At 39.1% G+C, this 25,433-nt stretch overlaps 1 protein-coding gene across 4 annotated transcripts in view; it reads left to right on the top strand.

The window, feature by feature from the left end:
• cdkal1 (CDKAL1 threonylcarbamoyladenosine tRNA methylthiotransferase) overlaps positions 1-25,433 on the top strand; it is a 304,188-nt gene that overhangs the window by 85,158 nt on the left and 193,597 nt on the right. For all 4 annotated transcript variants that reach the window (XM_088999350.1, XM_088999354.1, XM_088999351.1 and 1 more), the window contains 3 exons: positions 10,348-10,444; positions 13,415-13,463; positions 20,171-20,291. In XM_088999350.1, the coding sequence (XP_088855476.1) occupies positions 10,348-10,444; positions 13,415-13,463; positions 20,171-20,291 (267 nt within the window). The remainder of the gene's footprint in view (positions 1-10,347; positions 10,445-13,414; positions 13,464-20,170; positions 20,292-25,433) is intronic.

The raw sequence follows: 25,433 nt of genomic DNA on the forward strand, positions 1-25,433 counted from the left end.
TCGACTCATTCAACCAAGAATGCCCTTTCACCTCTGTCAGCCTGGTAACAATTTGTAGTTCTCTCCACTTTAGGATCAACCCGCACGCACACAGGCATTTAGCACAACTCTGGTATATATTCTCAAGGCGTAATCATATAGATTTTTACCTTAACACGCACACACTGTTTTCCCTCTCTTAGGGACTAGCTTTAGCTCATCGTGTCACTTCACCCATGTAACCTGACGAATTGTGACTTTTAATATATAGATTAGGGATTGGCATTGAAATACATTTTCCTGATCAATTATGGAGAAAACTAGTTCCTGAATGAATATCAATAAAATGTATTCTGAATACATTACTTTTTTACCACCAAATATTGCATTGTTTTGTCAAAGAAGTGGTCAGTCATTGGGCTCCACCATTTTTGCACCATAAATGCATGAACATTGTGTCAGTTCAACAAATGTAAAGGTGACCTGGGTAAACATACTTTAAATTTATTCAAGATGCAGCAGTGGATTGTTTTAAAATTATCTATTTCTGAATGTTTTGAACTCCTCGTTCCATTTCTCTGTCAGACTCTTCTTCTCTCTAGATGAGTTGCCCCACAATGAAAGCATTACTGAGCATGAGTACTGAGCAGGCATGGTTGTTGTGCTTCGAAACTAAATCGATGGCACCGCTGCGCATATTTCTTCAAGACTAGGTTATGCATTTCAGAGTCCACAACTGGTCAGTCAAGGACTTAGAGGCCCCACTCAGTCAATATTTCATTTCATCTTTAAATATATCAATCCAAATTGTAACTATGGTGATTTCACCCTGACAGCTGCCCTGAAAAGTACGTGTCTCTTTTCGGATTCAAGGCAATCATTCCTGGTTACAACCTCATTGGATGTTTGATATAGAACATTTAATTCTGTGTTGTTTGTTTTCTCACCCTCAAAATCCTTTCTTATCGTGTTCTCTCCACAGTTTTAATCCCAAACCTCAGCCTCGGGCTGGCTATGGTGTCCATATGGTCATCTCCATAACTGGCATAACGATTATGAGCCAGGCAGGACAGTGACCCTCGAGAACCGTATTGTTTTAACGAAAGGCATATATTTCTGGTGTGTGCTTTTTACCCAGCCCATGTTGATAATTAATCACAATCAATTTGTCATTGGCAAACTACCCCAAAAATACGAATTACAGCTTTATTGATCACTCGGCCAATAGGTTGTAATCTGTAAAAGGCCGATTTAAAACAGTTTTTTCTTGACTGCAGCCGAAATAAATGTGGATAATTGGAAAAAAAGGAGCATTTTAACTTGCAAATTTAGAGACGAAGCGGCTCTAATAGTTTCCATGATAAAACATTGTAATGGTATACTAATTGAGTTACTCAATGGCACGTCACTCAGAAGTCTTCATTTATAATCTTAAAGGACAACCGATGTCTCCGGACAAGTTGTGTCCCTAATTTGTAAAATCGCTTCAAATGACTTCTACTGAGCGGATTTTACAAATAATTCACCGCATATAGCTATATTTTAGGTTTTAAGACTCACACTGAACATTCCGGAAGTCTTGTTTTTGAGTTGGTGACGAGTCCTCACCCGACGTCACTGAAGGAACGCCCCTCACCGAGAAAAGACATAAAAGCTATTAGCGAAATTACACACATGGCTGCAAGGCTTTGGCCTTTATGTGAACAACCTGCTTTCATCAAGTTGCAGCCACCTTGCTGTGCTTGCCAGCTCCCAAATGATTCAGTGTGACTCTTCCAGATAGACATGGTTTGCCAGATCAATAAGAAAACTAGCAACTTTTGCCAGTTTAACAGCAATAACCAAACCTCACAGTCATTTTTTCACATTTATATTTTTCCTTAAAACGGTGAAACCCATAAAAATCTTACTTGTAATCCACACAGTAAAACTATTGATCATATTTTCCAAAAGTGATTCATCTTTTTTCTTTTTTTTTCCCTGACAATACAAGTCATTATAGCCACGACACATTCTGCCATTTTTTTGCCCAGGTGTCAGAGGGAAAAATGAATTCCAAGTGCTTCTTTCAAATCATTCATATCCCTAACCATAACATCCTTTCCAGTGTTTTGCACACCTTCCACCTTTTCATTACCTTTATGGGGTCCTGTCATTGTTCCCATCGATACTTTGTGAAAGATACTACGCCATTCTTGGTTCTGTTTTTTTTTTTTTCACCCCTCCCCAAGAGACTTCATTTTATATGTATTGTCCACCATAGCTAAACTACTTTTGAAAGCCATTCAAATGTTTCTGTTCCTGGTTCTATCCGCTTAACAGATAATAAATACATGTATCTAATTTTAGCATTGCAGGTATTTCAGTAGCAAAAAAATATATATTATTACTGGTAATTAAATAATGACTCTTTGGAAAATGTGAGCCATGAACAGCTCACATTGATCTTGCTTGTTGTTGAATCCCATAGGCTCAGAGTTTGTCAGTTATTTTAGTTTATAAACTTAACTCCCTCATGAGAAACCATAATCTTCATATATGCAACCGCTCATTTCTCTACATTTATGTTGTCTATCCTGTCGGTCTTGATGATTCATCTGCTGCAGGAAAATAAAAACAAATATGGAAACATGAATAAAACATGACATACATAGACATATCCAGTATAGCGAAAGCAAAAGGCCCTACACATATTTGAGTGAATAACAGAATTCCTTTGTAGCCTTGAAATTGGGGCATTTACAAAACTGTCGATGGCAAAGCCAGAAAAGTTTGCTACATTATCAATAATAGAGTATGGGAAAGAATAGACATAATGTGACATATCCTGCTGCATATACCAACTCATATCTCAATGACTGAGGCTTGATGAGTACTTAAGCTTGCCTCTCACTGCTTACACTAATGCGTAGAGGTCAGGAGTGTGCTGATTGGCTGGCTCAGTGTCAACTCAGCCAGAAAAATCTCTCAGTATGCAAATGAGCGGATGAGCATGGAGATGAAACATTGGCACAAGGAAAAGGAGGAAAGGCATTGACCATGGTGAAAAAAACTAGAAACTCAATCGATACTCATATATTATTATGGGTATAGATCACAATCCATAGCCATATGATATTATGGATATTTTTCCCCTCCCTGTCAATCATGAGACCGATTCATGCCAAAGTCAAAAACAGAATAACAAAGGTATTTATTTTGCTGTTGTTTCCTTACACAGTCTTACAGACTACGTTAACCAACAGCAATTTTGTTAATCAAGTTACAATTAACATTGGAAACCCTCTTTGGTATCACCTGAACAAAGTCTCATCTCATCTCATTTTCCGTACCGCTTATTCCTCATTAGGGTCGCGGGGGTTGCTGGAGCCTATCTCAGCTGTCTTTAGGCACGAGGCGGGGGACACCCTGAATTGATTGCCAGCCAATCGCAGGGCACACAAAGACATACAACAGTCACTCTCACACTCACACCTAGGGACAATTTGGAGTGGTCAATCTGCCTGCCATGCATGTTTTTGGAGTGTGGGAGGAAACCGGAGGACCCGGAGAAAACCCACGCGGGTCCGGGGAGAACATGTAAACTCCACACAGGGAGGCCGGACCGGGACGCGAACCGGCGACCTCTGCACTGTGAAGCCAGTGTGCTAACCACTCGACTACCGGGCCGCCCTCTGAACAAAGTCATCCATTGAAATTGGATTGTATACTTGGTTGTTATAGGTCCTCATTGAAGTTAAGGTCAGGGGCGGGACTTATAATAATAACTTGGCCACACCAGAGTCGATTGTCCTTCCATCCTACAGAGAGAAGCGTAAATGACCGTATTTTCCAGACCATAAGGTGCACCACATTATAAGGCGCACCTTCAATGAATGACATTTTAATACATTTTCCATATAAGGCAAAGCGCACCTTTATAGTGTGGAAAATACAGATAATAATAATAATAATAATAATAATAATACCAACACCAACAATAATAATACAGTAAAGTCTCGTTATATCGATATTCAAGGGAGTCCGAAAAAATATCGATATAACCGGGACTATCGATATATCCGACCCTGTTTGCATGTAATTTTCTCCGTGCGTGCATAGAAATAGTATCGATATAACCGGGACTATCGATATATCCGATATCGATATAACGAGACTTTACTGTAATTATAAATTGTATTTGTAAGCGCCTTTCAAAACTCTCAAGGACACTTTACCGGCACAGGATAAGAACCACTTTTTTCTGCATGTGAGCAGCCAGACGCACCAGCGTTCACTCAACCTGGAAGTGTACACCATTAACTCAAATATAAAATGGTCATTGGCACAACAACAATAATAAATATTAAATGTATTCAATTACATTCAAATAAAGTAAAACTACTCACTATTTGATGACAATTATGAAAGTGCCCCCCCTCACGACCAGTCTCTCTCTCTCTCTCTCTCTCTCTCTCTCTCTCTCTCTCTCTCTCTCTCTCTCTCTCTCTCTCTCTCTCTCTCTCTCTCTCTCTCTCTCTCTCTATCACACACACACTTTTTTAAAAATACAATCTCACCTGCCTGTGATAGGTGCTCTCAAGCTATTTTACACCATTCTTTTTCCTCATTATTGCTATTCCTAAGCCTGGACAACCCATGCATGATTCATTCAGATTTCATATAAATTTTATTTTCAATGGAAAATTCATAGATGACCATTAAACACATTACTTCACAAAACCATTGAACTATACCGAAAAAAAAATGTTTTGTCATTCACAACTATTATATCAGTTTAAAAGGTAAATCATTGTGAAGTGAAACGTAATCTTTCACAAGGCAATTTTCAAGAAAGTTTGGGTCAAATTGCGAACTGTTAAATGAAAGTACAACCGACGTCCCGGACAAGTTGTGTCCATAATTTGTAAAATGGCTTCAAATGACTTCTACTGTGTGTATTTTAATAAGATTCCACCGCATATAGCTATATTTTACGTTTTAAGACTGAACATTCAGGAAGTCTTGTTTTTGAGTTGGTGACGAGTCTGTACGTGACGTCAGAAAAGGACCGCCTCCTCACCGTAAAAAAAGACGCATTGTAGCGTCTTTCCATCACGTCAATGTATTTTGCTGTACTGTTTTTTTTTAAACCATGTCTTACACCCAAAAGCGGCCAGCAGAGGGAGGCAAACTCCATGCAAAGATAGTATCAGCCTGTGGAAACGAGCTGATTCATTCCTCACCGGAGCTGGTCGCCATTTTTCTGCCTCTTCTTGGGTGAAACATTCCCACCCGCCCGTTTGCCTCAAAATGGCCCAAATAAATTCTTTAATCGATTGCAAACATGTATGCCTTGCTCATCAGCACTATTTGAATCATATTCATAACTGGATGTGTAACAAGAAAGCATATTCTCCGAATCTGAAGCCATTGTTTTGATTCACAAGCAATCGTCTTGGCGTGATGTCACGTAAGGGGGGCGGGACATTCTGAAAATGCCCAATTCACAGCTCATTTTTTTGCAGATTTTGGACACTAAGTCATTTTTATTGGTGTTTTGCATTTGACTAAAAATATCATACTGCATGTTTTGGGTATGTTAGATGCTATAAAACGTTTTTCTGATGTCAGTTAAGAAACAAAAAAGTGACGTCGATTGTCCTTTAAGGGGCCATTGACTTTGGAGCTTACTTGATAAAGGGAACATATGGTTGGCTCAGTACATAATGAACTTGTGGTTCCCCACTAGGTAAGTATTGCTAAATGGTCGGGGTGTCAGACGGCCGAGTGAGTCGTTGAAAGAGCATAATTCTTACATCCACAAACTTCTCTTGACAGACTTGATTTCAAACCTGGCAAAAACCACCATAGCAAGCAATCTTGAGTTTTTCTGCGACATCATGTAAACTAAATTGACTCACAGTTGTTCCTGAGTGGTACCACTTACATTTAGGAATATCCTTCCATAATTTTCATTTTATTTGTTTATTTATTTACTTATTTATTTTTTAATGATGATGCTCCAGCAGCATGTTATACCAGAGACAAATTGCTTGTGTGGCCCATAAAGATGATTCTGATTCTGGTTCTAATTTACAGAATACACTCTTACAGCTGTGCCAAGGGGAAGTACTATATTTGAGCGTTATAGCAATTAACATGCCAGGGTGTTTTATTTATTTATTTATTTATTTTTACAGTAGTTGAGATTACTTTCAGATGTTTGGCTTTTTCACCTTCTGTTCTTAACGCATTGACGAAGCTTCTATATAGGCCACACACTGCTTTTGCCTTGAGTGGTTCAACATTGTATTTACAGTAAGGGCCTATCTAAGTCAACCTGATCAATTGAGTTAGACATTTAGTCTGCTCTAATTTGACTGATTCACTGTCTCCACTCAGCTGTTAAAAACCAGTATGTACAGCCTATCCCTCCTCACCATCCATATATACTGTACACAGCGCAGAGGTCATACATCTATGCATAGGCTGTTACATCGCCATCCGTGACTCTTCGTATGCACTTGTATGGTATGTTTAAGGCATGTGGTTTGCTAATGCCATGTGTGGGTGTGCATGGATGCGTGTGGTCTTAAGGCAGTGGAGAGCAGCAACAGAAAGTTGACGGGAGGCTGCAGACGTTTAGCGCATGGTGCCAAGGAAATGGGCATTCACGCATGCACACACACACACACACACACACACACACACACACACACACACACACACACACACACACACACACACACACACACACACACACACACACACACACACACACACACACACTCCATGTTTTGTGATCTTGTCTGCTCTGGTCCGGGTCACTGGCATGAATGCTCGGTCGGGCTCCAAAATATCACCACGGCAACTACATTGTATAAACTCATCCCATCCAGGAACAATGTGCGACTAAAATGTCCTGTTCCCCTCGAGGTGATGAGATAGTGACTCTGATGCCGCCTGCTTTCTTGCTATGTCACACCAATGTCTGCGGGCAGCGAACATGTATCACATTAGAAGAGTGTTTGGGATGTTTTGGCAGGCATTGGTGTGAATTATGCAGGCGTACATCGACTGTTTGCATGTAACATCAGAATGCGAGTTTTTCCTGATGAGCATTGTCAAGAGAATAAGCTCCTCTGCTGTGTGTACTCTTCTTCGCTTCAACAAGCATTTCAGTTTCCTGTATTAACCATTTTGTCATAGAAATGGTTGAAGGTTGGACAATTGATACACCAACTCAAATGTGTTTAAAGATACGGTAAAGTCTCGTTATATCGATATTCTCGGGAGTCTGAAAAAATATCGATATAACCGGACTATCGATATATCCGATCCTGCGGCATGTAAATTTTCTCCTTGTGTTCATAGAAATAGTATCATAATAAGCAGTACTATCGATATAGCCGGTATCGATATAACGAGACTTTACTGTAAGTGTCTCATCATTTGAGCTACATCAGCATTCTCAATCAGTTATTTTGGAAATATTGTGATACCTGAGCATACCTCAGTTAAAATGGTTTAAGGTTTGACAATTGATACACCATGTGTTTATAGATAAGTGTCTCATCATTTGAGCCACATCAACATTCTCAATCAGTTATTTTTGAAATATTGTGATAGCTGATCAGACTTCAGTTCCAAATCACCATTAGTCACTCTGCATGTTTCATTCTTTCTTTAATTTTACATTTGAGATCAGTGTGCTATATAGTCATATTATACAAGTGTGCTCTATACAATACATATTGATTTATATAGCGCTTTAACAAAAGCTGAAGCTGTAACAAAGCGCTTAACATGGACAGTGAAATGTACTGGAAATAAAACAGTCAAAAAGATAGTAGAAAGCACCAGAGAGTGAAACAAAGATCAAGTCGGAATCATGCTGAGTTGAATGCCAACGAGTAAAAGTTAATTTTTATGACTGGTTTTAAAGATGGGCAGTGAGGGGGCTTGCCGAAGGTTCATTGGGAGGTCATTCCAGAGTGGGACCAGCAATGGAAAAGGCTTGATCCCCTCTGAGGCTCCATTATATTGTGATATTGAGAGAGCAGTACATTTCAAGCTTGACTTCATTTAAAATCGTGTCAAAGAGGATAGCCGGGCTAAGCGAAGCTCATCCTTACTTCTATTTCCTTTGACAGTCAACAAGTAACTTAAAGGACAACCGATGTGTCCGGACCAGTTGTGTCCATAATTTGTAAAATGGCTTCACATGACTTCTACTGAGCGTATTTTACAAAGATTCCACCGCATATAGCTATATTTTACGTTTTAAGACTCACGCTGAATATTCAGGAAGTCTTGTTTTTGAGTGGGTGACGAGTCTGTACGTGACGCCACTAAAGCACCCCCCTTGACCGTAAAAAGCCACCAGAAGGCCAGAAGAGGGCGTCCAAGCGCCATATAAGGAATTTATCAGCCTGTGTAAACGGAGTGGCCACAGGATGTCGACATTTTGTGCCTCTTTTGTTGGGTGAGAGATTTTCCCCAATGTTGCCTCAAAATGGCACAAATACATTCTTTAATTGATTGCAAACATGTATGCTTTCCTCCTCAGAACTATTCGAATCATATTCATAACTGGATGTGTAACAAGAAAGCATATTCTCTGAATCTGAAGCCATTGTTTTGATTTACTAGCAATGCAAGACGTCTTGGCGTGGCATCACAAACTGGGGGCGAGACTTTCTGAAAATGCCCAATTCGCAGCTAAATTTTTTGCATATTTTGGACACTTTAAGTCATTTTTATTGGTGTTTTGCATTTGACTAAAAATATCATACTGCGTGTTTTGGGTATTTTAAATGCTATAAAACATTTTTCTGGTGTCAGTTAAAAAACAAAAAAGTGACGTCGGTTGTCCTTTCAGAACATACCTCGGGGACTTACTCATTTCAGTCTATGTCAATAGAAGAGCAAATCACCAAATCACTCACTGATGCATGTGTGCATCAACATTGCTCATGAAACTTGAAAGTATTTAAAACATCATTGTAATGTTGCTTTCCCGTTTAACGTATTCATTGTCCAAGATTTTTATTTTAATGTGCTTATTTTTTTCCCCTGATATTCATCTCTCACGTTATTTGTTTTAATTGTCCATAAATAGATGATGTTCTTTGAGCCTCAACAGTAGATGTTCTAAAACGAGCCAAACCACAACATGCCAGCCATCTCTTTACGGTTGTCTACTTTCATCATCCACTGTGCTTTCGCTTGCTTCTGCTCTGAATTGGATTCAGCTTTCTTTACTCTGTACTTGCTCAACCACCTCCTCCACCTCAGTATCTTTGTTTTGCTGAAGAATACAAACATGCTGTGAACCAAAACACAACTGACAGTTTGCATCCAGTTCTATCGCTCCTCCTCCCCTGTCCTCTTAATTCCTTCCTCACATTCATGCGCCCCTCCCTCCCTTTTATTCCTCCCTCTCTACTTCCAGCTGTCAGGAGGCTTCATTATTAAAGATTCATGCTGGAGTCTGGGCAGCGCCTCCAAAAGCTTTTTTCAGACAGACCGAGTTTCTCAAATCTTACTGCCACTAACGAGAGGTGACATGGAAACACTCGTACCCCCGCCCCCTCGTGAACGTGCACACACGCACACACACACGCACGCATGCACGCACGCACGCGCACGCTCCCATGTAACATTCTGCCAACTGTATTTATTTGTATTTTTTAAGTACTGTACGTGGGCTCTTTCTGGAGAATTATAGACAATTAGAAAATAATAACCATTGTAACTTTACCATGTTGTGGTTAATGGTTCCTGGCCTGGCATTTCCAATACCGGTCATTGACTTTCCAATATATGCACAATAGATGCATATGATGTGCTGTGGTGTGTTGTCAATAAATTATATTTCTGTCTTATTACCATCCAGTTGGCATACACCTTTAGATGGTTTTATAGTCCGAAAATAACAAGATTTACATGTCAACTTAGTGCACCCCTGAACTGTTTTACTGCGCTATATGTTGTCAATTGAATTTAACAGGTTCTGTTCCAATAGTGTGCTTCTCCCTTTAAATCACTTCCTCTCACATGGCAAAATTGCATTTTTGTTGACACATTTTACACAATGGTAACTCAAAAAAACCTCCAGGTTGTTTTTCTGTCCTTTAAAAAAACCTCAAGTACTAAAAATGTGTCAGCCGCGTTCCAAGAAGCAAGAAACCAACGCTGACAAATGAAGGCGCTGATGGCATTTTGTCAACCAGCCGAATGAGAAGATTAGTGACTATATTTTCCATTCTAACTCAATTCTTAGTGAAGCACATTTTAAGTGTTTTGTTTGGGAAGAATTTCCTGCTCAACTACAATTTTCTTGAAAAAAAGGTAGATTGTATCATGTGTTTCCATTTGTTGCAGAAAAGCCCAAGAGCAAGAGAAGAAGGTGGTGGTAGCAGGTTGTGTTCCACAGGCCCAACCTCGAATGGACTATCTCAAAGGTCTTAGCATCATTGGGGTATGTGTGGTATACTTGCTTTTGATGTGATTCTGCATTTCACCATACATGACTTCGAAGTAGGAGTACAAACACATGTTTGAAACAAAACATGGTTTGGTTTACTTGGACACAAACCCACACAAAGTCTCACAAACCATATTTTTTAACTGTCATTGACCTGGCTGACTACATGTGGATAAGCTTTGTTTGATCAACTTTAGTCATTTTTCCACATTAATGCTGATTATATAACCTTTATTTGTCTCACATTGGAAATATTTCTATAGTGACGTGTTTCGGTAGCTCTTAATTTAATGCAAAGTTTCACCCTCTGAAGCCATAACTGGAAAAACATAACATTGATTTAATCCTCATGAGATTTATTGACGTCCATTAATATCACTTTCAGTTATTCTCTACAGTTCGGGGTAGGGAGTGGCACACATTTTTTCATTGAATGCCCATCCCGATAAAAAATGCCTTTCCATTTAAGTAAACATGCCACTATGTAGCGTAATGACATTCAAATAATATTCAAGTGCCATGTATGTATCATATAATTACATTCAGATAAACAAGCTTGTACTCGCAAATGCCTTGAGGGCACGGCGGAAACAGCTGGGAAGTTTGCCACCGCTGTGCCTTCTATTGTCAGGAAGAGATTAGATTTTGCATTGATATTGACGCACGTGCGCACACAAACGGACAGACAGAAAGCCGCACATGCGTGAATGGGCACATATGGTAACAATCACAGACCAAGGTGTGCCAGTGCACCCACACTTCTTTCATGTCCCCCCCTATCCAAACACACAACAGGAATGACAGTTGGTGGTATATGAAAAATTCAAATTACCAGTCATGAGTTTTATTATATATATATATATATATATACAGTAAAGTCTCGTTATATCGATATCGGTTATATCAGTAGTACTGCTTATTACGATACTATTTCTATGAACGCAAGGAGAAAATTTACATGCCGCAGGATCGGATATATCGATATTCCGGTTATATCGATATTTTTTTTGACTCCTCTTAACATCTAGGTGGGGGGTGCTTACAAGTGCTTTTGAATTAATTCACTCATACTATACGATACTAGTGCAGCGTGTTCTACCGGAAACAAATTCCTTGTGTGTTCTACATACTTGGCAATAAAGATGATTCTGATTCTGATTCTGATTCTCATGTTCACATGAGCTTTGCCATGGCATGCCTTGTTTGTTCTGTTGTTATTGTGATTTTCACAAGTTGCTATGAAATGAATGGCAGTGTAACTGTGTGCAAGGTACACAGGCGTCACGGAAGCCCACGGTGCTTCACGTCTCTGAACCAGACATGTCACATCCTTTATCTAGGATGCATCACACAGCTCCACGCAGACAAACAGCCCTGGCTCTGTAATCAGAGAATTACAGTGTGTAAGCAATTGTTGTAAACAAGAAATACTGACACATGAGTCATATTTTTGTGCCGCCTGCATATTCTTTGTTCTTGTCTTTAAATTTCTCCCAGACCTAGTATCGTTACACATTTCAGCTACTGACACTGACACTGACAGCTACTTGAATTGCACAAGATAACTGAGATCGAAGCTTGCTGGAAAAAAAACAACTAGTTTGAACTGGAATTAAAAAGAGAAAAATAACTTTAGAGAGACTTTTAAAAGGGAAGGCAACTTCATTACAATGTGTTTTGTGCAGCCGCACTAATCTTTGCATGATATTCTGAGTTATTTTGCCTTTGTGTATTATAAGTGAAGCAGAAAATTCCATATGTTTTATTGATCTCGGGGGAGGGCATTTTGCCTTGTGCTTTTTGAATTAAATGAAATCACCTTGTCAGGGCTCACCTGTTTTCTTGGTTTAGGCATGTGACTTATGCAAAGTTAGCTCTTAGACACTATGATACCATTGTCATTTACCGAATGTGTCACTACATTCTAATCTAATCGCAGTAAATATTTGCATTAAATGTGAATGTATTAATGTATGAACAATGAACACAGATGCAAATTGAATGAAAAGCAGAAAGCAGGACACTCACCAAACGTGCCTTTTGCATCGGGTGACATATTTTTATGCCGCCGAGCAAACCAGCCTTTTGCGTTCCATTCGTAATTTGAAGCACATCACTATGGCCACAATGTCAGGAACCCTCACACAATTATTTTCAAGCTGTCAATGATCCACACAAAAACGGGTCCTGACCCAACAGTTGATAAGCATTGGTCAAGATAATCCTCTCTCGTCATCCCATACTTCGTTGTTCAGTACAATCTGTTAAACCCACCTATTTAAAATTGCATTTTCTGTTGAGCTCTCTGTCTTGTTTCTATTTATAATTGTATTGTATTTATTGCATTCTATTTGTGATTGTATTTTATTTATTATAATACCTATGCTTGTCTGTGACTGTAAAGTGCCCTTGAGAGCTTTTAAAGCCGCTTAAAATGTAATGTATAATAATAATAATAATAATTATTATTATTATTTTTATTATTATTATTATTGCCATATGGACTACAATGCACATGGCAATGATCACAGGGTGGCTTATGCTGCCACAGAGCAGGATATATGGCGGCATTCCAAGGACTTAATGGCCACTTTAAAACCTGAGCCATACTTCTCTCACATACTGTTTTACAGGTGGAAGCTAAATGTACTGTTTAATGACATCGCCTCAAACATTGATAGGAAATCAATGGTGCACAAATTCGCCACTATAAGTTGCTTGCCATAGCTCCAGTAAATCCAAGCTATGCTGCATAAATTCATAGTGACAATTTCAGATTGCCGTGCATATTCTCGACCATATTGTGACATTGAAACACAGACACAATCTGATTAGTATCATACTGCGCTCCACTGTGCACATTGTTTGTGTGTTTGTCCACAGTTATGTGGTCAATATAGTTTTGTTTTGAATGCAAGTATGTTTGGCATAAATCAATTTGTGTGTGCCTTTTGTGTTTGATAGGTCCAACAGATTGATCGAGTGGTCGAGGTGGTGGACGAGGCCGTTAAAGGTATTTGTATTCACCTAAAAGACCTGCAAATATGCACACCACTGTGACATTATGACAAATTAATGAAGACACCATTCATAGGTCCAACCTAATTACTTCCGTTTATTGCTGACACTTTTGTTGCAATAATACGTGTCAAAAACTGAAACTGGTTTTAATTCAATTTACTTGGGTTATCTAAATACAATGGGTGAAAGAAAGATTGCCCCCCATTCCTTATTTCACCTGGGGAAACTGCTATGTTACAGTCAAGGAGCTTTTTGATTGCAGTAATTTTTTTAGGCGGTTACTTCAGGATAAGAGACAAAATAAGAATGACTGAGGCAATACAGACATTTTGAACAATATTTTCGAACTCAAAGTTTTTTGTGTGTGTTTTAAAAGGATGTTTTCATATATGTTTAAAAATGATGTTTTCATATACAGTATTGTCGTGAAAGCAAAATTCTATTTTGATCATACGTCATATAATAGTAAAAGAATAAAACAATTCAAAGATGCCAGTATTGGTGGTCAAAGCTGTATAAAATAAACCAAATTAATTATGTTTGGATCTTTTTTTATATAGACAGACTCCCATGTCAGTGATTCATAATTATTTAAACTACAGTGAAACCTCGGTTTACGAACCCCTTTGCTTACGAACTTTTCGGTTTACGAACGTTACATTTATGAACATTTTACCTTGGCATACGAAGTATTTTTTGGGACACACATGGAGCTGCCACAATGAGTGATGTGTCGTTCACGAACGAGCCCGCTCTCCAAACAAGAAAATGGTGGCCACTGCTTTTGTCCTCTATTCCCCGCCCCAGTCTTCAGTTAAAGCCACATGATTGGTCAAGAACGCAGCAGTGGGGGATGGGGTTACAGACAGAGAGAGAGTGAGGCCGTTCTTCAAAAAACAAAATGGCGTCTTTGGTTAAAGCCACGTGGTCAAGAACCCAGCAGTGGGGGGGGGGGGGGTTTAAACATTAAAGAGACAGGCAGACAGAGAGAGAGTGAAAAAACACACACACGAAAGGGAGACAGAGCTTGAAACAAAATAAAAATACAAAAGTCTGCGAATAGTGAGAAAATGCATAGAAAACAGTTAAAATATCCCATCAATCAGGTTCCACACGTACCCCCCCCCCCCAAGTCATCTGTACACTTGATGCAAGTAGCCATCAACCCAGCTCAACAGATCATAGATTGATGAAGAACTAGATACAATTATCACAGAGAAAGCACCTACAAGGGATCATTCCTCAAGAATGTTCCTCACGTGTTTAATGCTGAGGAAACCGGACACGCCATTCCATCAAGCCATTAACGACCATCACAAAGGTAAATAAAATGACTTTATTGAATAGTACAGTTTATTTCTTTAATCATAATACTCTTAACACATTTATTATACATAAAATAAGGTATTTTGTATAGTTTTAAGGTTTAGAAAATTTGAAAGTAGATAATTATGTTTTATGGGGACTTGGGAACTGATTATTCTCATTTTAATGGTTTCCTACGGGAAATAATTTTTTTGGGATACACACTTTTCGCCTTACACACTCTGTCTGGGAACCAATTAAGTTCGTAAGACAAGGTCCCACTGTATCTGGGAACCGCAATCCTCTGTTGCTAATGGAGGTCATACCCCCAGCTGTTCTCTCAAAAACAACTGTAAAACAGATTGCTTTTTTCCTGAACCCCTGTGTGTTTGTGTGTATTGTGTGTGTGTTTGTTTTGTTTGCACTGCAATCTTCCCAAACTCGGGAGATCCAAATATTACATTGCAATCTATCCTAAATTATATGACTTCACCCGTTAACCCATTCGCGAATTTATTCGGTAATTGAAAAGCATGATGTGAAGCACCATTCCCGAATTTGTCCGGTTTAGTTGTTGTTTTTTTTTTCTTTTTTGCGGGTGGGTGCGTTTCAAACTTCAGTCAGTCATCTGGCAATGTTTTTCCCTCCCACAAGGGCTCAGATAACTCCAGACCCATATAACTTAGGAATTAACTCTTTTTTATCTGATGAAATTAAGAGAGTCTCAGGCATTGAATGTAGTCCTAAAACTTAATATACTGTGGGATCTGCAATTTCAGTGAAAATGATAAAAACCCTGGCACTGGAGTACACACATTTTTGCACATCGTATCGCAGTGAATGAGTTGGCACATAGCATGTGCATCCACTGTAATTTGTTGATGATGACTATCTGTTCCATATGTCCTTCAACAACGTTCAACATTTATTTCCTTCACTCTTCTTGCCCATCTGCCTTCTCATATCCTAACTCAATCCCAACCATTCTTCACCTTCTACCCCCACCCCCAAGAAACTAATTTCCCCAGTATCATTACTGTTTTTTATGACCTCATATAAATCGAGAGCTGTTACTTCAGCTCAGAGGCCAGGAGACCTTTAAACTGGGAGAGGGGGGCGGCGATATGCCTTTTGTAATGGTAACGAAAATGTGTATGCCGGTGAATTGCCAGACACAGTTCCCCAACAAAATTTCTTGCAGGTCTCTTTTCCACGTGACAAAAGCATTAGCAAGCTTTAATGATCTCGCTTATTGAAGCGTGAGACGATCATATTAGATTGGGTCTTAGTTTAAAAGGAATATAACTGCCATTCAATAGGAATACAATCGCACAGCAAAGCTGTGTTTAATTTTACTGAATCCTTGAACCATAAAGCTTCCGTTACTACCTGTTGTAAATGGCTTCCGCTATCTCAGGTTGATTTGCTGAGCATGCACACGGGATACCAACTTTTATGTTTTCACATATAATATTGTTGGATTGAGAAGTTACTGTGGTTTCAGCCTGATTTACCCAGTTGTGTTTTACAATGTTTTAATTATTTTTTTTAACATAAGACGGTTTATGCCATTTTATCCAAGATCCCTACAAAATAATTCAAACTAATTCTACATAGTGTGATATTTGTATCTTCCTTTAATAATTTACTAACTTTGTCAAGCAGCATGATCAAATCAATTTTACTCTCAAGAACTAAGTGACAATACCTATGCCATCCACTGGCACAAATAAAGCTTTCGTGGAAACATGCATGTTACATAACTCGTTAGTCATTGAAAAATGTCTTTATATGAACAGAAATGTAACGAACGGTGGGAGATTATGGAAATGAATGTTCTGATTAATAGCCAAATCATAGTTTATCAATTGAATTGACAGTTTATTTAATCACGTAATCATTTAGTCGTTATATAATTTAGAATTGACCAAACCTTCTCATTTGAGCCACAGTAATTATTCATTGATGTTTGTAGACCCTCATGAACACAGGCTGGAGCAGTTGTAGGCATCTGCTTTCACTTTGCAAAAGAACAATCAAACCGGTAACTGTAACAGTTACCAAAAAAACAAACACTTTTGAGTCCACTACTCCCTCATATGAGATCAAGATTTTTGTAAAAGCTACTTTTTAATCGCTTACCAGCACCAAATAAACTACAATAATTAATTGGGGGAAATGTCTTTGTAATACACATACATAAATAAATAAATACATACGCTATTATCTAGAGTTCTGACAAAACAGGGATGTTCAGAGAGTACTTAGCATATTTTCCACACTAAAAGGCACACCGGATTATCAGGCGCAACTTCAATAAATGGGGCCCTAATTTTTTTTCATGCACTGCGTCCATAGCATTCTAAGATGCAATCTACATTGCATCCACTAGATGCAGTTATGCCAATGGAACATTACATGTCAGTAAATACAGCAGTGAAACAGTTCAATTAAACAAAAGCAAGTTAAAACCTTGACTCGTTTCCGTTGAACTATGTTGTCGCTGCTCGATTTCCATGTTCAACTGCATAATCAATTACCTTATGTTTGAAATGGATTGTAAACATGTCACCAGCAATGAGCCGTTTTGAGGGTCAAAATATTACTGTGATGACCATACACACACAAGGCACATCATATTTTCGGCGCACTATGAGCTTTTAAGAAAATGGAAAGGTTTTTGGTGCACATACAGTTAATTATTTACTGATTTCTTTAAAACAAATACAGTAAAGTCTCGTTATATCGATATTCAAGGGAGTCCGAAAAAAAATCGATATAACCGGGACTATCGATATATCCGACCCTGTTTGCATGTAATTTTCTCCGTGCGTGCATAGAAATAGTATCGATATAACCGGGACTATCGATATATCCGATATCGATATAACGAGACTTTACTGTACCATATTTTCCGGTGTATAAGGCGCATCGCAGTGTAAGGTGCACCAACCTATGAATGGTGTATTTTCAAACTTTTTGTATCGATAAGGCGCAACTTCAATGAATGAAACATAAAATCCAAATATAATTTAGAAATATATAGTTTTCCAAATATAAGGCACACCCACATTATAAGGCGATACAGTAGCGGCACCTGGGGTTACACACTACTCTACAAGGGGAAATTGAGTTGGTGGCCTCTGACAGTAGTTGTGAGACCTGTTGTGGCTCAATATTACTTCACATATAAGGCGCAGGGTCTTCTTTTGAAGATAGTTAAGGCTTTTGCGTGCACCTTATACAACGGAAAATATGTTTTCCGTGTGTATGTGTGTGTCTTTGTGTGTGTGTGATTATTTAACATTGAATTCTGAATGATGTAAACAGATTCATTTGATGCCAAGTGACCTATTAACAACAAATGTTGTTCAGATGTTTGTTGACACTGTGTTTTGGTTGTATCCTGTCAGTGTGTGTGTTCATGTTTTTCACGTTCTGTAAGCATGCTTTGATGCGCTTCAAAGCCATTTCCCGTAAAGTTTGCAGGCATCACTGAGATATCAACACTATTTCATAGGTGTTACTTGGCCCATCACATTGACAAGATGACCGATAAACATTAAACCCCTGCTCGCCTTTTCATCAGCCACTTTAGTCCGTTATTTCCAATGTTCCCACCCCGCTGATGCCTTCCAATCCAGCAGGCGAGCCGCCACATATGAGACAGCAACCGTAGGTCAACAGGTCATCCTTTTAGCCCCCTACCGCTGCGTTCCGACCATCCATATCACCATCATATACGGATTTCATATTTCGAGGAATGCATCTCCTTGCCTTCTATACATCGTTTCTTGACCCATCCCCTTCTAGGAGACATTTATGGGAGGATGGATTACATCAATCTGTATTTTTAGAGAGGTGAACAAAGGAGAAAACGTAGGGGCATTTGAAGGGTGTGAAAGACTTAGACAAAACAGTTTGTGAGCTTAGAGAGTGTGGTTATCCAGGTAAGGGTATTTTTAGTGGACTGGCCATCAGAACAATTGAGCCTACTAAACTATCTGCTGCGTTTTGTGATGGGAATTGGACATAACGGCTCATTTTTCTGACTCTGGCAAGCCAGTAGGATACAACTAACAAGGTTAAAATAGTATTTCATTCAAAACTCTCCAGGAAAAGTGCAAAACTATTTAAGAAGTGACCTTGAAGACATCAAATTTAAGTCTCCACAATGCTATCTATCACTTTTACAGAAGAATTGTACTGTCATGAAAATGTGTTCGTAATGTGACTTCAAACAATTGATCTGGAGGAGAAAAAAAAAAAAAAAAAACTCACTCTGTCCTCAAAGAGCTCTCTGGTGATATATGGATAGAGTAGCAAGCTGTAAGACAGCCAAATGTGTACCCAGTCCTTCTTTCCTTGAGTGGAATTTTCTCATTTTCCCCTCTTGTACCGGGATATTACGACCAGTCACGCCTCAATGATTGGGTCTTTGTACTCCTTGGGGGCAGATAGTAATTTTTATCTACCAATGATAGTCATGCTTCCTGCCTTGAGCCCACCCTCCCAGGAGACTCATGTAAAGCGGATGGGAACAGAGAGACAATTCCATCCCTCAGCGCCTCCATCTCGCACAAAGCTTTCTATAAGATGGAGAGAGAGGAGACCACAAAATCCCATTTCCTACACATTCAGGGTCGAGCATCACTGACATTTAACTATTTGACTCAGTTATGGATTTTTATTTGCTCCCCATGCATATTGTGCTTTCTACCCATTTTCAAGGTAAACAGAACGCTTGCACAGGTTACAGGGGTCAGGATTGAGTTTTAATAAAAAGCAGATAGTGACTGCCTTTAGAAAATACTCATGAGATTCCCACAAATAAAGCCAAAATGGGGGTGGGGCGTGCATTGCTGGGTTTCAAGTATGATTATTATTGTGTTAGTACTGCACCAAATTCATCATTTTATTTGTACAGAAGGTTAGAAATCACAGCGTGGAGAGTCTCTTTTGCCGAAAGTGCAATCAAAGAATGGGTCGATCGATCATTGCCACACTTTATTTATGTTTGTTTTCTGTGTTTGTGGCTATCTCCTGCAATGCTTTTGTGGTTCAATGAAAACAATAATTCAATACAGTGTATTGTATGCGGATCATTGAAAGAAAAATGTAGGGTTTCAGTTTTCTCTTGCAGTGCGTCTGTGTGTGTGCAGTGTTCAGTCACTTACCATTTAGTAAAGCCCCCCAATGATTTTTTTTTGTGGTAGACCGTCTTTAATTGTGTTTTACCACTTTAATTATTTGCTTGTTTTAAACATGGCATGTTTAAAATATGATGTAACTGAGGTTGATCAAAAAAGCAAACACTCAAAAAAATCTGCAGTGATTGTAGAGACAGAGGGGTAATGCTGTAATTTACCTTGCAATTTTGATTTTTGAATACAGGTCACTCAGTTCGTCTTTTGGGCCTGAAGAAAGATGGCGGCCGGAGGCTTGGGGGAGCTAGACTGGATCTTCCCAAGATAAGGAAAAACCCTCTCATTGAAATCATCTCCATTAACACAGGGTAAGACAAAATGATATTGAACACAGTGTTCTCCAGCAGTGATCTTGATATTGTGTGATTCAAGATAAAGCATTAATTACACAGCCTTGTCAGTTTACATCATACATTGGTTTATTTTGTGTAACCCCACAAGTAAACGTTGTACTCTTTTTACATGTACAGTTATAGAAACCTAATAATAGAGATACAATTTGCAGTTGTTCAAAAAATAGTGTAGAAAGCTCCAGTTCCTCATAATAGCGGCATTGCAAGATGTTTACACTAAAAAGAACAAACAGGTGTTTACAAGTAGCCGTCTCTGTTGATGTCACATCTAGTAACATGCGTTGGGCTACTTTCATGTTTAGAAATCTCCACAACATTCTCTCCATTCTCAGTGGGCGACCTCAAAGGGGGTTATGAAGACTTAGACGAGTTCCATTATGCTTGACCGTCACTGACGATAATCCATCAGTCATTCCTGTGCACATCTTCAAGTTTCATACGTTCATTAGATTGGATTAAATTAGATGAGCTTTTATTTGTCTCACAGTGGAGAAATGTACATTTCACAGCAGCAAAAACAACATACAGGAGCTGCTGTAAAGGCAGCCACTCACGCAGCGACGTCTTGAAGTCAAAAACAAAACAAAAAAACAATAACAAATAATGTGACACAATTTGAATCATAAGCACTTTCTGCACCCTCTTTGGTACATAAAGCAGGTCTAGATGAAAGAGGAGAAGATCAAAGTGTCCTTTTCATCAGTGAATCAGGGACGCCATGGTGAAATGTGCACGTCTGTCACAAGCTAAATGTTAAAAGCAAACACAAAGCTGTAGCATCCATTGACAAAAATAAATTGTCTCACATCTGCTGTCCCCCGTACAGCCACTTCAATTCCAAGCCGCGACAGTTCCACATACGCATCGGCGCTTTGACGCATCCATCCAGCCTCAGGTTGTCCAACAGCACCGACCTTTTCGATGAACAAAGCGGGGCTGTGAAAATGCTGCCCATTAGAGGTGCAAAAACGCACAATCCACCCAGAGCTGTCCAGCGATGACAGTCAAATGGCACCGACATTCCTCCCAATCAAAAACAGTGCTGGCATATTTGTGCTGGTGAGAAGGTGCAACCGCTCAGCACGGTCTCCTCCTTGATGAATGTCGTGGCCAAACATGCTGAAAAACAATCTGTATCTGGTCCATACAATGCACAACAACACAAAGTAACAAAAGAAAACACAAAGGCAACACAAAAACAACAAAACAAGCAAGGTTCGTGAGAGCACTTGCTGACGGCTGCCTACTCGGGCGCAATCTTGGGCTTTTGTCCATCACAAAGCAATGAACGAAAGATTGGTAATATGAGCAATGTTTGTTTGCTTGGATTCTGGTTTGATATGTTTTTCATGTATAGTAGAAGCATCACACAATTCATTTTACTGGTTTTCAAATTGTATTAACTATGTATTTATGCTTGTTTTCATTGTAATAGAACTCACAGACTAGAGCACTCTTATTTGCCCTTGGGTTCTGGACTGAAATTTATTACCGTGTAAACACCAGAGAGCCAGACATTTTTAATGTTAATAGTATGACATTGATGCAGTACAAGAACATTTTCCATCTACAGCACATTACAATAAATGTCATACTGTATGTAATATTTATTTTAAGGCTTGAATGAAGTTCAATGGTGCTGATTTTGAATTATGTGGTCAATACGTGTGCGTGCCTTTATTTTAGTTTTCTTTAAAGGACAACCGGCGTATCCGGACAAGTTGTGTCCATAATTTGTAAAATGGCTTCACATGACTTCTGCTGAGCGTAATTTACAAAGATTCCACCGCATATAGCTATATTTTACGTTTTAAGACTCGCGCTGAATAATACAGAAGTCTTGTTTTTAAGTTGGTGACGAGTCCTCACGTTACGTCACTGAAGGAACGCTCCTGACGGAAAAAAGCACACATTGTAGCAGTCCTTCCATCACATCAATGCATTTTGCTGTACTTGTTTGGTCTGAAAACGTCGTGTTGCACCAAAAAGAGGCAGAAGAGGGAGACAAAGCTCTGTGTAAGGAATTAATCAGCCTGTGAAGACGGGCTGATTAATTCCTTACACGGAGCTCTGTCACCATTTTCCGCCTCTATTTTGCTGCTACACCCCCCCCCCCCCTATTGCCTCAAAATGGCACGGAATAAATGCTTTAATCGATTGCAAACATGTATGCTCTCCTCTTCAGAACTATTTCAGAACTGGATGTGTAACAAGAAAGCATATTCTCCAAATCTGAAGCCATTGTTTTAATTCTCCAGCATGGCAAGACGTCTTGGGGTGACACCACGAAGAAGGGGGCGGAACCTTCTGAAACCGGTCACTTCCGGGTTCATTTTTTTTTTGCAGATTTTGGAAACTTTAAGTCATTTTTATTGGTGTTTTGCATTTGACAAAAAATATCATACTGAGTGTTTTGGGTATTTTAGATGCTATAAAACGTTTTTCTGATGTCAGTTAGGAAACAAAAAAGTGTTGTCGGTTGTCCTTTAAGGGGTCAGAGAGGCGACAAACAAATCATTTTGGTTTTTTTTTACTTGAAGTCTTTTGGTAGGCTGCGGATAACACGAATAGTTACTGCAAATCCATGGTGAACATCTGCTTTATATAATTTGGTCAGCCTTTAGTGTCCCTAATTTGACCAGGCTCCGCTGATATAAAATTATACGAGAATAAGACAGAGCGTTCTTTATATGCTCTGTTTTTAGATAATCCGTTCTAAATCCCCCTCTGAAGTTGTGACATCATTGGTGACATTTGTTAGTGGACAAAACAAGAGAGAGCTTTGTGTAACACATACATGCAACTTCTGCTGCTTCTCGTGTCAAAAGGGAATTTTGGAACGTGGACAAGAGAGAAGCATTGTCGGGCTTTTTCTTTTCGACAAATGTTACTTTGAAACCATGCTCCAGTATCACGCGGTACTGTATTCATCAATAATTCAATATTCATGACAAAAACATTTTCTTAAAAATGATCAGTGTTACTTGTTCAGTGCGCTGAACCGTGTTACTTTAATGGCAATTCTATTTGAATAAATGCATTAATTAATATTTGCATTTATTTTCTCAGACGTTCAGTTTTTTTCTGGTCCCTGAAAGAAACAAGCAAACCCCTCTGGCTACCGTTCTTGAGGTGACATAAACACCAGCACAATGCTCACGATATGGCATCTTGTGTACAGTTAAGTTCAGGATATATGATAGAGTTTGGTTTTATGGATGGATCAGACAGTTGTAATCGAATCAATTCAATACCTATCCTGCCATTTTGGCCTGCATATTAGACAGAATTTTTCCTAGGTTCTGGATTGGATCAGACCATCCATACTCAGATCTGTAGAAACTCCACATCATGGTTAAGTGTGTCAGCTCTAGGTGAAATTCTTGGAAATATGGACATCAGTTCCATGTAGTTGCAGACCACTTCAGCTTTTGCTCCACTCATCTGCAGGTGAGCGAGGGAGGTGTCTATTCTGAAGTCCAACACCATTTCTTTGGTCCATTGATGCCAACGTTATCTTTGCAGCACAGCCACCTTATGAATGTAATGCAATACAGTTACATACGTATATCAATATGCTTTTCTTCTTTTCCTTTCGGCTTTTCCCTTCAAGAGGTCGCCACAATCAGTGTCCTCCATCTTCAGAGGTTTGATTCACATGTTTGTTTTGGCCAAGCTTTTACGTCGGATTCCCTTCCTGACTATGCTTTTCTAATATTCTTATATTTGCACTATGTACATTTGCTGCTGTGGACTGCAAATGTCCCCATTGTGGGACGATTAAATGCTTTCTGATTCTGATTCTTACTCAGTCTTCCACATATTCTCCCTCCTCTGTGCATGACTGTGTAGTCCCCAAAATTGATTTCAGATGACCCTAGTTTGGTTATGGCGCATGAATTACAATTTAGTTATACAGGCATTTATAATCTTACAGTAATGTATCCTCCCTATTTTATGTCTCAATACCTTTATTTTAAGAACCCCTCACAGTGCCATCATGGTTTATTTGTACTGTTTTTTTACACATGAGGCAAATTAAGAGGAATTTAACTGTTGTTTATTCACAATATAAATTTCATTGAGTTGTGTATTAATGGCATTTTACACCACTTAAATCCAAATTACCTTACTTTTACCCCCTTCCACTAAGTGGCCTTAGACTGGCCGACTTCCCTAAGGAGAATATTAAACGAGCAGTAATATGCTCCTTCTGTCTTTAGGAGTTTATTTGTGTCAACAGGACAGTGCAAAAAAAAAAAAAAAAAACAAAACAACCAAAACCCCATTACAGATGCTCCCCACCTTACAAACGAGATGTTCCAAGCGGTTGTTTGTAAGGTGAATTTGGTCGTAAGAGGTTTAGTGCTATATTTTGTATGGAATGTATGTTTAAGTCAAACACTGAACGGGGAAGTATAAAACACAGACACTCTAACTGTCATAAAATAAATTCACACCTACTGCAGTACGATGACATACATCCTTGGGTCTTTAGTAAGCCATTCCTGAAGCTGCTGGCACGTAATTACTGAATTACGTGCCAGCAGCCATTACTTTTTGTTATGCATCACCTGCTCCTTGAGCCTCAACAGGGAAGAGGGATTTCCTCCCCTCCCACATACTCTATGCAGCCAATCGTAAGCGAGCTCGGCAGATTGGGTCCTGAACTCGTTGGCAACACTTTAGGATAGGGCGCTGATTGGTCGGCCTTGGTGTCCGTTGCGTAAATATCCAGCCCTTGAAAACTCCAATGTTTCTACATGTGTGTGTGTGCGTGAATACAGTATGCAGCCAATCGCAAGTGAGCTTGGCCGGAAAAAGGCGCGCAATACAAAATCTAACTTGGAGCATCTCTGTCCAAATATTTTTCGACAATCAGTACCTGCAAAAATGTTTGTATGTACCGTTTTTCGTAACTTGAATGTCCATAAGTTGGGGCGCGTCTAAACACTTATTCATTGGTTGTGTGGTGCAAATAAGAATTCAATTAGCCGAGTTTTATCTGTCACTCACTTGCTTATTGTGCCCGCTGAAAATTCAAGGTGCAAATGCACATGCTCTGAAATTAATTCATGCTCCCTTTACTTCCATTTA

The sequence above is a fragment of the Hippocampus bargibanti genome, linkage group LG06, assembly GCF_051943395.1.
Source record: "Hippocampus bargibanti isolate YZ-2025 linkage group LG06, ASM5194339v1, whole genome shotgun sequence".
NCBI lineage: Eukaryota > Metazoa > Chordata > Actinopteri > Syngnathiformes > Syngnathidae > Hippocampus > Hippocampus bargibanti.